The sequence below is a fragment of the Melanaphis sacchari genome, unplaced genomic scaffold (genome assembly GCF_002803265.2).
Source record: "Melanaphis sacchari strain LSU unplaced genomic scaffold, SCAv2.0 Contig7_pilon_pilon, whole genome shotgun sequence".
Taxonomy (NCBI): Eukaryota; Metazoa; Arthropoda; class Insecta; order Hemiptera; family Aphididae; genus Melanaphis; species Melanaphis sacchari.
In genome coordinates this window covers 5,816,655-5,829,351 of record NW_020271560.1, presented here as the reverse complement: position 1 = coordinate 5,829,351, position 12,697 = coordinate 5,816,655, and the positions used below count along the sequence as shown (strand labels likewise).

The window sequence follows — 12,697 nt, the reverse complement described above, 5'->3', positions numbered from 1 at the left end:
TTTTTATTATGAATCTGATGAAATGAAAAACTAACACCCACATGTATTTACCAGGTCTTGCAAACAAATAACATGGTAAATTATACGTTCTGAATAATTCATTTAACTTTGTTATATTAAATATTAGAGTGATCTGACAGGTTATAAGTAAGAATATTGTCCAGTGAATATCATAAGTTTTTTTATTATATTTTAGTCATAAATCTAGTTATAAGCGTTTTAAAATTGTAAAATCATAACAGATTTAAATGGATTATTCAGAACATACAATTTTCTAAGTTGTCTGTTTGTAAGACAGAGATGAGAGACAACACATGCGGGTGTAGCGTCCTCTTAAAGAAATTCTAAATAAGTATATAACCTTATACATTAAACATAATCTTTAATGTATACAGAAGGACTAAAAATATTAAATCGATGTATGTTAACTAGTAAGTCACTCTGCTGTATTGTAGGTGTCTATTGCACCTTGTCATTGAGTAGTTCACTATAATAATATATGTGTTAAATTCAAATTCAAGGATAAATCACAAAATACGAAAAAACTATTTTTAGTGAGACGGTCTGTCATCCTATATTTTATTATGTATTAATATTGCTATTTGTAATTTATTTTTCTATCAGTAATACAGTATTAAGTACTGTATAGTAATTAATCTAATATTATTTCAAGTTACAGTTGTTATAAGCCAAAACTAATGCACCGTAGAACTGTTTATGTTCGTAATATTAATAACTGAAAATTAATCTTGTAAAATTTTTAAAATGTCGTTTTGTATAGTATATGATAATAAACATATAATAGCGAAAATTCCTAAGTTTTCTACATGATTTATATTTTTGGAATTATTAAAACTATTATTTTTCGTTGAATATCCAATTCTGTAAGACTACCAACTATAGTCTATAGATCTAATTTTCTATTAAAAATCACTCTAAAAGTTTAATATTGAAACATTTTCTATATTAAAAAATGTCTTATTTCACAACCCTCCACTCATTATGTAAAACCAATACATTAATCTCTTCGCTTATAATCTAAAAACAAATACTTTAAAGTTCCTTTTTTTATGTTATATAATATACAAAAATCAATAAATTGCATTTAATGCAATATACAATAAAAAATTCAAATATTTACCATCACTTGAAATTATATTACCTCTTATCATTCAATACCAGTAGTAAAATATGATAAAAACAACAACCCTTTATATTACATTTGTATGACGTATTAAAACACGATAATATTTTTTGATGATTATATATTTGAATATGATAGAAAAATGTAAGATAAATAATAAAATTAAAACTTATAAGCTTCTCGAAAATATATCAACTACATCATTGTTATCATTCTCTTATCTAAACTATTTACCATTATAAAAAACAGAGAATTTTAAAAACGTTCATATTACGAATATGTATACATTTAGGCAAAATATATTAAACATTTAACATTAAAACAACATGTAAAATTTTTTATTATAAAAATAGGACAAAAATCAAAATATTGGTAAAAATATACCCTCTATAATATTATAATATAGGTGATAAATGCTTCTTACAAAAATATATATATAATATATATATATATACCTATATATTTCTTTACGTATATGTTTTATATTAATTTATAAGATTTATATTTTTTTGATTTATTTAATATTTAGGACTTACTTTACTAACTACAATTGTGTAATATTTTATAACTATTTATGAAGTAAATCAAAGCTTATTGAGCAAAATTTAGAAATAAAATTATACATTAATTATATCAAGATAAATGGTAAAAATAAATATAAAAAATATAAATAAATAAATAAATATATAAATATATAAATAAATATAAATATATTATTATATATAATATAAAATTATATATAATATTATAATATTATATTTAATATTATTTATTATATATTATTATATATTATTTATATATTTTTTTATAAATATATTATAAATATTTCTTTTTTGATATTCTAAAATTTATGAAAATATATATTTTAAAGCTATATGAAACGTTTGAAAACAATTAAAATTTAAAAAGTTACATTATTTTTATTATTTATTTAGTTGAAATGTAAAATATAATATAGGTACTTCTTAATAATATGAATATTAAATGCCCTAACATTATTGTGAAGTTATCAGATCATGAACATTTATTACTACAATTATTTCATCAAATAAAATCATACAATATTTTAAACCACAAACAAACTAAAACAAATGTTTAAGTTTATAATAAAAATACCATAAAATAATTAGTGTTAAAAGGCATATAATATACCTACTAGAATACAATAAAATTGAGGTTCATTGATTTTATTTTAACGACTATGTATCTATACCGTATTATAAATATATATATATATATATATATATATATAACTATAACTTGTAACCACGTAGCATAATTAATAATTACAAAATGAATTTAAAATTCGATGCACGTGATCCGTTTACCATTATAAATAATATAATATACGGAGGTATACAACTATGAATTAAGATTTGTCTTATCTCAATGTGGTGAATTATTTATAAATGCGAATAGGATCTTGGCAATTTTTAATTCAATTCAATGTCAGTTGTGTGTATAAATATATATATATGTAAATATGTTATATACCTATGTCTATGGATGTATAGTGAATTCTAAACTTCAATACAATTGACTCAAATGAAATGCGATTGTGTGAATTACATTAGTTCAGAAACTGAACAACAATAATTATACCATCACAATTAAACTTCATTGATTATTGCTCGATCGCCATTTTAAAAGCGTTAATTATATTATGCACTGTAATTAATCATACAAAGGAAGAGTGTTGCTGTTCGAGCACTAAAATGTAAAACCCAATAAAATAGTAATAGTGTACCGGTAGATGGCAATAATATAATAAATTCTTTCCCAGCGTTTTTTACTATAGTAACCAAGGATTCTTGCCTATTTTTTTGAGCAAATATTTATCTAAGGCATATTATATTTCATATTTATAAGAACCATTTTTTTCAATTGGAAATTATTGCTTACTAAATCAAAATGTAATTGAAATGTAAATGTAAAAAAGTTAAAACTCAAAAAAAATTATCATTGCTCTTCAGTCTCCACTGATTCATATTGTATGATAAAAATATAAGTTAATATTAAATTATGAGATGAGTTTTTAATTACACACAATACTTAAATTTAAAACCGTATTTTATCTGCTATACATTATTATAATATCATGACTTATATAAACAAATTTCGAATGTACTACGCGTAAGCGCGTAGCACATCGTACAACTAACATGTTAACAAAATATATGTTTTAAAGATAGGTAGTAAATAATATCTCGAATTTAATACATATTATATTGATATATAATAGAATACAACTCAAAGGGAATAAATGAATTTAATACATTATTCCAATCGTCATATTATAGAAACAATTCGCGAGAAATTATTTTTGTTTTAAATAAGCCACCGACACCAGAAATACATTATCTATATACAGAGGTGTCTCGTGTAATCGAGTTCGTGTACGTATATTGTATAATACTATGCATATTATCGATACTATTTTGCATAAAGAAACCTAAGAACTGACAAATATAAGAACATTATGTTTTGCCGCTAAGGTACATTAAATATGTAATATGTGTATTTATTCGTCTCTATAGTCTGTGTATTATCTTAAATCTAATAGGCACTCGCCAAGAATTGTACAACATGTTGTTACATTAGACCGTGTGTCTTTTATGGTGTAAATCGTATTATTATTATTTATTTATGTTTATGTATATTATGATAATAAATAATAAATATACATTACATACAAGTTATAATAAAAGGAAAAATGGATAGTACAAGCAATATTTTATATTATATTTACTATTATAATATATACTTAGTTTTAATAAGCATTGAAAAACTATCTATAGAGGGATTAATTTTTTTACATTTTTTAAAAGCGGTTAATTTTTTATTTATTTTAATTTTGAAGAATATTTTTATTTTTATTTTCAATATTACTTATTCGAAATTTAGAAATTTTGGTGAAACGATGTTACAGCAAAGGAAATTATTTTTCTATCGAGTTATAACTCATAATATATTCTTTTCTGAAATCAACGTCTATAGATTAAAAATATATAAAAGAAAATCGAAGACAGACTTAAATATTTTGTACATACTATTAAATCGTTAATAAATTATAACGTTTTTTGTTTTTATTATTAAACTTAATAATAGTTTATACATAGATTAGTGATAAAGGAGCGTAATCTAAACGAATATACCTATAACCTATACATATATGATAACATAGTTGGGTAAGTATAATCCTTGAGTTACTAAGCTTAGTAGAACTGTTGCAACAAATCTATAATATTATTGAATAAATAAATAGTAGAAGCAAAAAGTATAATAAATGATAAAAAAAAAATACAAAATAATAAAGACATTTATGATTTATCTATAATTCAAAATTGAACAATTGAAAAAAAGTAATACCAAAACCTGATTTTCAAATTCCTCTAGTCGAGATAAAATAAAATATAGAGTTTATACTTTAAATATTAATTAATTAAATGTTTTCAATCATTCAAAAATGAATTAAACTGGGAATTATAAAATATTATGAATACATTTAATCATACTTATTATAATATGTCCTAATCAATACCGAGTAACGAATGTTCGGTGAAAATATCAAATATTTAACTCAACCTAAGATCAAACACAATTTGCGTAACCTTTATAAATTCTGGTAAAATTCTAATAAAATACCAAAATTACCATCCTAGTAGAATTTCCAATCTAGAAATGTATACTCGTAGGCTTATTATAAAACCTTAGGAGGCACTGCTGGTTACGAATTATGACCAAAAAAATGAAGACATGATAGTATCGAATATAATACGACGTCGAAGTGATGTATATTTTATACACATGAAATATGTCATTATTAGAGCAAGGACTTTCATGCATTCGCATATTTTTTCTGGTTTACTTTTTCGTATGCAGAGTAAGAACACAATACATTTCACAACTTTGTGATTAAAATCTTAAAGTTTTTAGTGCATATTTTTGCATATTTTGACATTTTTGGGTTTAAAGGACATATTTTTTGATTATAAGAGCATATTTTTAGTTTGTAGTGCATATTTTGAAGGTTTTTCGAAAATCATGTTTTTCAGTGAATATTTTTCATGGTTAAGGACAAAAATTATTATATTTAACTGTTTCTATATTCTCATTAATACGAAAGAGGTTCATTTTATCATATAGTTGTAAATTAGATTACAATAAAGAGATATTATCAAATTCAGTTAAAACTTATAGAGAAATAATATCAAATTCAGTTAAAACTTATAGAGAGATAATATAAAATTATCAAAATTAAATATTTAAAAAAAAATATAACTTTTAGAGCTATAAATTTTAGCGCATTAATTTTTTTGAGGACATATTTAACTGCATATTTTAAATTTTTTGATGCATAAGTGCATATTTTTAAATGCATATTTGATGATTTTTTAGTGCATCAAATTTCTTGCTCTAGTCATTATAAAAACCAATAGATCTCTGAGATTCTATAAATCGTTCTCCGAAGAGTGTAAAATATAAACTTAACTCGTGCAGCAATATTCTTTAATTATTTATATCAGTATAATTATAATAATTATAGCCTGCAAGTGATAATAATATTGACGTCAGACATGTGAGATAATTATTTATTGTAGGTATCTAATATATTCTCGCGCTCAGGGGAGCTGAGGAAACTTTCAGGATTTTCTAAAAAATGGCCATAGAGATCTTGAAGCTCAAGGAGGTAGAAGAAAGGGTTCGCCAAGCTGCTGAGGGCAATGCCTAAACAGCCAATATAAATATGTACATCTAGGGTGACTGACGGATGCCGGCCCGAGAAAAAGACAGTCAAACGAGATGTCTAGGACGGCGGACTTGGGTCGGTCCATGAAGACGTCGAATGCAGTTTATGAAGTTGTAAACATCCACAAATCTTAATGAGGATAACTCAGGGCATGTCCCGTGGTCTTCCATAAATCGTGTAACATATTGTTTAGCCTCAAGGGCTTTGTGGCCTGCATAAACATACCATCAGTCGCTGAGGAAAGTAAGTTTCGGTCGCCTGTTGGTTATTCAAAGTTGTATATATATTGTGATTTTGTTGCAATAAACAATGCTGCATGAGGGTTAAGCAATATGAAAACAGTTCGGCTTACGTGTAGTGATTAACAATAGAAAAAAAAAAGGTATCTAATATATAAATATTGTCATATAATGCCTAAACGATTGCAATAATTGACCAATCAAAACACGATTTTAGCTATAGCGAATACTTTTTATAGTTGATGAATACTGTGACTATACTATATCATTTCCGTGTAAAAAAAAAAGTTACACATATTTATTAAAAATTAAAATATATATTAATATCATTCAAGCACAACCGCTCTTACAAATAATATCATTATACATAATAAAAATCCCACCGTAAAAAGTATAGAAGAATCAAGGCCTCTACAGTGGCGTGGTAAGTGATGTTCTTACTACGACAAAAACAATATGTTTATTTTATACTTTTATCATATTAAGTTTACATTTCCAATATATGTTAAGCATATTTAATGTATAAAATTGTAGATTAACAATTAGATTAAACATTAGTATCTATTAATAAGTATATTAGCTTATTATTTATCAATTTTAGTACACAAAATAATATAACCCAGACATCCCATAAATTGTTTTTTTTCTATAAGCTCGTACTAGTGACTGCTAAACATTATAATATAGGTACTATACTATTATTACTAGTCCGTGTACACATTGTTATTCACTAGTATGCATTAATCGATGTCGTCATAAAAATTAAACGACATGCTTGTTCTCCTAAATTCAAACCTAGTTTCACGGGGATGAGGAATGCAGAATTTGAACCAGGGTGATAAACGTAAGATAATATTTTAGATTTTGTTCAATAAGCCTCTCGAGACATATACACGACAATGACAATGACGGTGACGCCCGACAGAAGATTAACGTCAAATGCGAATTTTATTAATATCAATAAAACAGCATGACCTGCAATTAAAAGTAGTTACTTTTTTTTTTATAGTTAGACGCTTGTCATAATATGACTTACGATACCCATGGGTATACGACTATACACAACTATAAATACCTCCTTTATAATTATAAAATTATTCGATATACGTTTTCTTTTCGATTACAGCAATTCGCGATTCTCCATTATAATTTATACAGAGTTATAAATACTTCAAAAATTACTACCCACCAAAACAATAATATAATACAATTGCGTTATACGATAATGGCACACTACTAAATTAAAATATTAAGTATAATATTAAAATTAAATAATTTTTTAATTTAGGTCTCGGTTTTACCCCCCCAAAAAAATACGAGATTATCAAACATAATAATTATAAGTATTATAAGAACACGTGGTTTCGCGAGTCAAAACTCCTTATATAACCAAACACCGACTATTTAATAATCGTATGTAGCATTGAGATAAAAGATAACAAAATTTGTATTAAAACTTACAGTGATTAAAAGGCGATGTCGGCGAACGGATATTACTGAAAAAAAATATAATATAATCGGTATGACAATATTATTTCGATTCACTTTATTTTAATATATCGGAATACGCGAGCGGGAAAAAAACTGACATCGTATAATACTATAGAAATAAGTAATTGTAACCGATATTGGTGTGATATTCGGCCCGGCATTGAGAAGGGGCTTGGCGCCGCAACAGTCTATTCTGGCCCCACCGGTTCACCCTACTGTATAAACACGCGCGCGCATATGAGCAATTTCAAGTAAATGCCCCCACCATGGTTGTGCATTGACCTAAGGGTCATTTCAAATCCGTATGCGATGTCGTTATCATAATGATAATACAATCTTATGATAATAATGTATAACGATTTTGGATTACCTGTTGCGCAGCACGCTAGAACCACGCGATGATAACACAAATGACTTAGAGTATACGACGGCCGGAAGACAAGAAGCAAAAACGTACCTAATATAAAAAAATATATTCGAAACGACAAAGACTTAAAGAGAAACACACGATAGACGTATTATTCGGAATGACATAAAATATTAATGTTATTATTATTATTATTTTTTACCATACGAATCAGTACGCCCGCGCCATAGCGATCAAACGCTGCAGGTACTCGATGACTGCGGAACTCTGTACACGTGCGATGGCACGATGAACAATGATTTATAATTACGATAAATGTATATAGGCAAGTATATAGTTATACATGTGAGTACCTACATCGTTATTCCGACACCTGTTTTATGTCCCGCCAGAATACTGAATACGTGTAAAATGTACGAGTATAATACATTTAGGCGGGAAGTCGACTTGTTAACGAAAATCCGTCACGAGGAATTGATACAGTTTTGTAAATAATTGATCACGACCCCACACTCGATATTTTGGAATGTAAACAACGAAACACGCGCATGACGTGCCTTTTCCAAGTCTAATATTTTTTTTCCAAATTTGCATGGATACGAATTTACGATACACGACAACAAACGTCGTTTCTAACTTCCGCACGTCCAATAGTTCAATACTTTAATGTGTACGTTACCACTAGAACTAAAACGTTCGCTCATTTATTGTAATTGAAAGCGATTCGTAATCGCATAATTGGAACTAAAGTAATTCTATTTTTGAATACAAAAAATTATATTTAGTATCTATGACAAATGCATGACAGGTAATAAAAAATAAATATTAATTTAGTCACTTGAACTTCAAATGCGAATCGCAATCGTTTATATTATAACTTCTACAATTCAGCTGGAACAAAACAGTTTTCAATTTTTTTCATGTATTATTGTCTATAAAATTTTATAATGCGCCTATTAAGTACTAAGGTCTATGACGTGACCATATGAAATGTATTAAATGGATGTATATATGTATGTAGAGGAGTATGTTACTTAATAATAAATAACAATCACATGAAAACCGAAAAAAAAAATTTAAAAAAAAAAACAGATTTGGCTGGCCTAATATTGCAATATTAATAAAATGATAATAATACAAAAATTAAAACATATAACGCCTTCCACCTAATCGTTACTCTACCTAAAATACACAGCAACAATCATAATTGCCGATACGCGCAACAAGAAAATCGATTTATATAATAATTATTATTAATTATATTTCTATTTTATACTTAATAATAAAATAATAAAACTAATATACTTAGAAAATCAGTAAAAATTTAAATTCTTTATATTAAGTATGTTTATTTGAGATTGTTTATCTGACTTTTTTTAAATTTTGATTACTCCTTAAATTTGATTTTAAAATTGAAGTCTTAAAATATTCATATTACAATATTGAAAAAAATATCATAAAAGTGGGGTAATTGATCTCAATAAAAAACTTATATCGAATAAACATTTTTTCATTGAATTCCATCATTGAATTGTCTCCCTTCTCAAATTATTCTATAAACATAAAATTCTAAATCTTTCATCATATTTTATTTTATACACGTAGTATAAAGTATAAGATTGTAAACTTTTTAATAAAATAAATAAAAAAAACACATTTTTTTTAAATTTCTCATCGCATTACTAATTTTGTCAGTATAATGAATGTTAAGTATTTCTTACTATTAAGTGAAAAATATTTCACTTGCAAGAACGTCACGTAATTGTTTTACATTTTAGTTACACTCATTAATATTGCTTACTACACGCACATTTATACTTTTCAAATTGCCTAAACAAAACTCCTTAAAAAATCGATATTGAATCCCCTTAATCGTCATACATATTTTTTGTCCTAGGTAAAATAATAATACATAATAGGTCTTCAACGATAATTATCGGAAGACGCATAATTGTTTTCGAAATATTTTTAAGTTGGAAAAATAACATTTTTGTTCAATTCCATTCATTACTTTTTAAAACATAATAAATAATAACAACATGTGTAAAACAATTAATTGTTTTAATTATCATAATAAGGACAATATAATATATATTAGGCGAAATCTAAATGATCTACGGAATGTAAATTTGACACACATATACGATAAGTTTAACACTAATTCACGATTATTTTCATAATTATTCGTTTTAATTTACAAAATTATTAGTCAAATAAAATACGCGTAAATTAAATTCATGAAATGCGTATATTATATATTTATTATGGTACTTGTCTACTGCTATTCAAAAGAAATAAAAGAAAAACTACAGCATTCGATAATTTAATTTGTCGCATTTCAAAATAAAGCAAACTTATTTATATTGTCGTTAATGTTATCCAAACGCTTACTTCAAAACTGTCCGCAGATTTGAACTGATCATTTAAGTAATCGACGACTTGCTGTGATCCCAATAATTTATGTGAAACTTCCAAAAAGAACGCATAAAAATTATTTCGGTTGTATGCTGGTGATTTTTACATTTAACAGTAAATATAAAACGAATACATTTAGTAACCACTCGTTGTCAGAACCACCGAACTAATTACCGTACTTAATGACTTGACAACTAATACTGATTAGTTTGATGATTTAAATCGTAATAAGCCCATTGCTACTTACATTATTATTTGGCGTATAGAGATATTTTATTACAGGTGTTCACTTCTGAATAGCGAATAATATATTTTATCGGTACCTAGGGTTACGACTTTATTATAATATTATCATTGCTATTTTGTCCAAATCGACATTAGCTTAACGCAAATCGTTGACAGTTACTTAAAAAAAAAAAAAATAGGTTTACATTTTTTAATCAATCGCGGGCTTTAAAGACACTTTAGATCTAAAAAATGGCACTGAACAAATAGACAAATAGCTTAAAAAATTAATGTACTTTAATATTTAAATTTAAAAAATATACCGAAATTTTACTGCAATAAGTAACGTTATTCAGTTTGTTATAATATATATATTGTTATATTGGGATATCAAATTATAGCTACAAGGCAAAAAACTATACATGTACATTTTTCTTACCGTTAAATGAAACTATAAGTTATAAATACAGACTAAAGGTTATCTAACAACAATAAAAAATCTATTTTAAAGAATATGAAAAATTACCTGTCTATCAACTGATTATATTAATTTAACTAAAGACATTTTTGCAGAACGCGTTAGTATGCGAGTTTTCACCTCTGTAAGTTTAAATAAATATATATTATACAGACATTTGAGCGATAAGAATTTGATAGCTAACCATTACATTTTTATTTTTTTTTAATAATATGATTGTGGCTCTTCCATTTAATTTCAAATAAACCTTGACTATACATAACATACATTTCATGGGTAAGAAATAATTTATTATTCAAAAGAAAAATTGTATTAAAACGTCACGATGTTACTAGTGGTTTAGTGTATCGATATTTAGACTTATAGTTCTATCTTATCTCAAAATTAATTAAGAAATAGCGTACTATGTTATATCAGATAATTCGCTATTATAGTACCTATAATGTTACAATAATAAGTGAAGTGCTTAAAATTCCATTACATGAACAAACCGCCAAATAAATAATCATGTAAAAAATTATTATTATAAATGTATAATATGATAATAACTAGCAAATTCAATCAAATAATCATATTATTAGATTACTTACCAACCCGTTTTACATCATAATATACATGAATTATTGTTGTAATATTATACATGAGTAGGTGTATAATGGTGACGTGAGAAACCTACTATACACTACATACTACATGTTCATTTTTTATGAAACATTTGAATTTCTAAGTTTTATATGAATTATTATCTGTATTAATACATACTACAATATTATTGTTGAAAGGTCGTTTGTGAAATTATAGGTGGGAGGCGATTCAATCTCTATAAACGTTATTAAACCAAGTTAAGTAGGTTTATCTCACTATAGATACAAATAGTAATAATAATAAAAATGTTGATAAAACTTGTTAATTAAATAATATTATCTAAACTTTTAAAATTCTATTTATAAATTGTGAACTACGTATATGAACTAGGAGTTCAAACTGGTAGTAACAAAAACATTTCAATTGTATATTTTAATGTTTATAATATGAATATTTCTGTTTTTTATTTATAAAACTAAAAAAAATAAACGTAAATTTTTTTGCTATTTATTTTCCATAAATTCTACAACTTAAAAATACGTACACAATTAAATACAATTATATTATGTTTATGCAATTCAATATAATGTTAATTTATTTCAAAGTAAAATAATTTATGCCAATGACAGATGTTACATAATTCATATATTATATATTTACACAGACTATTTTTAAACATTTTTTGATAATATATTTACAATACAAAAGACTGAAAATATTTAAGTACATAGTTCACATAACAATTTATTATTATTTAATTATCTGCTACTTTATGTGAACAGACTTCTATTAAAACAAATAATTATATGTATTTGAAATTTAGATGTATGAAGTAGGAATACGTTATGTTTTAAATATTATTGAATAAAATAATTATTTAATTAAAATAATTTTTATGGGTTTATATATTGCAATGAATAATTTATACTAATTTATATTATATTATTTAATATTTTTGTTTTTAAAATTATTACTATTTAATTAATGGCTTAAACAAAATAAT

General features: G+C 25.2%; 1 protein-coding gene across 3 annotated transcripts in view; it reads right to left on the bottom strand.

Annotated features, from left to right (window-relative positions):
• The window catches only part of LOC112601862 (facilitated trehalose transporter Tret1-like), a 43,980-nt gene that overhangs the window by 20,402 nt on the left and 10,881 nt on the right, over positions 1 to 12,697 (bottom strand). Inside the window, exon 1 of one of the 3 annotated variants that reach the window (XM_025349692.1) lies at positions 10,383 to 10,566. The exons of 1 other annotated variant lie outside the window; for it this stretch is intronic. In XM_025349692.1, the coding sequence (XP_025205477.1) occupies positions 10,383 to 10,414 (32 nt within the window). In that variant the 5' untranslated portion in view covers positions 10,415 to 10,566. Of the gene's footprint in view, positions 1 to 7,594; positions 7,722 to 10,382; positions 10,567 to 12,697 lie in introns of those variants that run through there. One more of the 3 variants, XM_025349693.1, reaches the window with a different exon arrangement.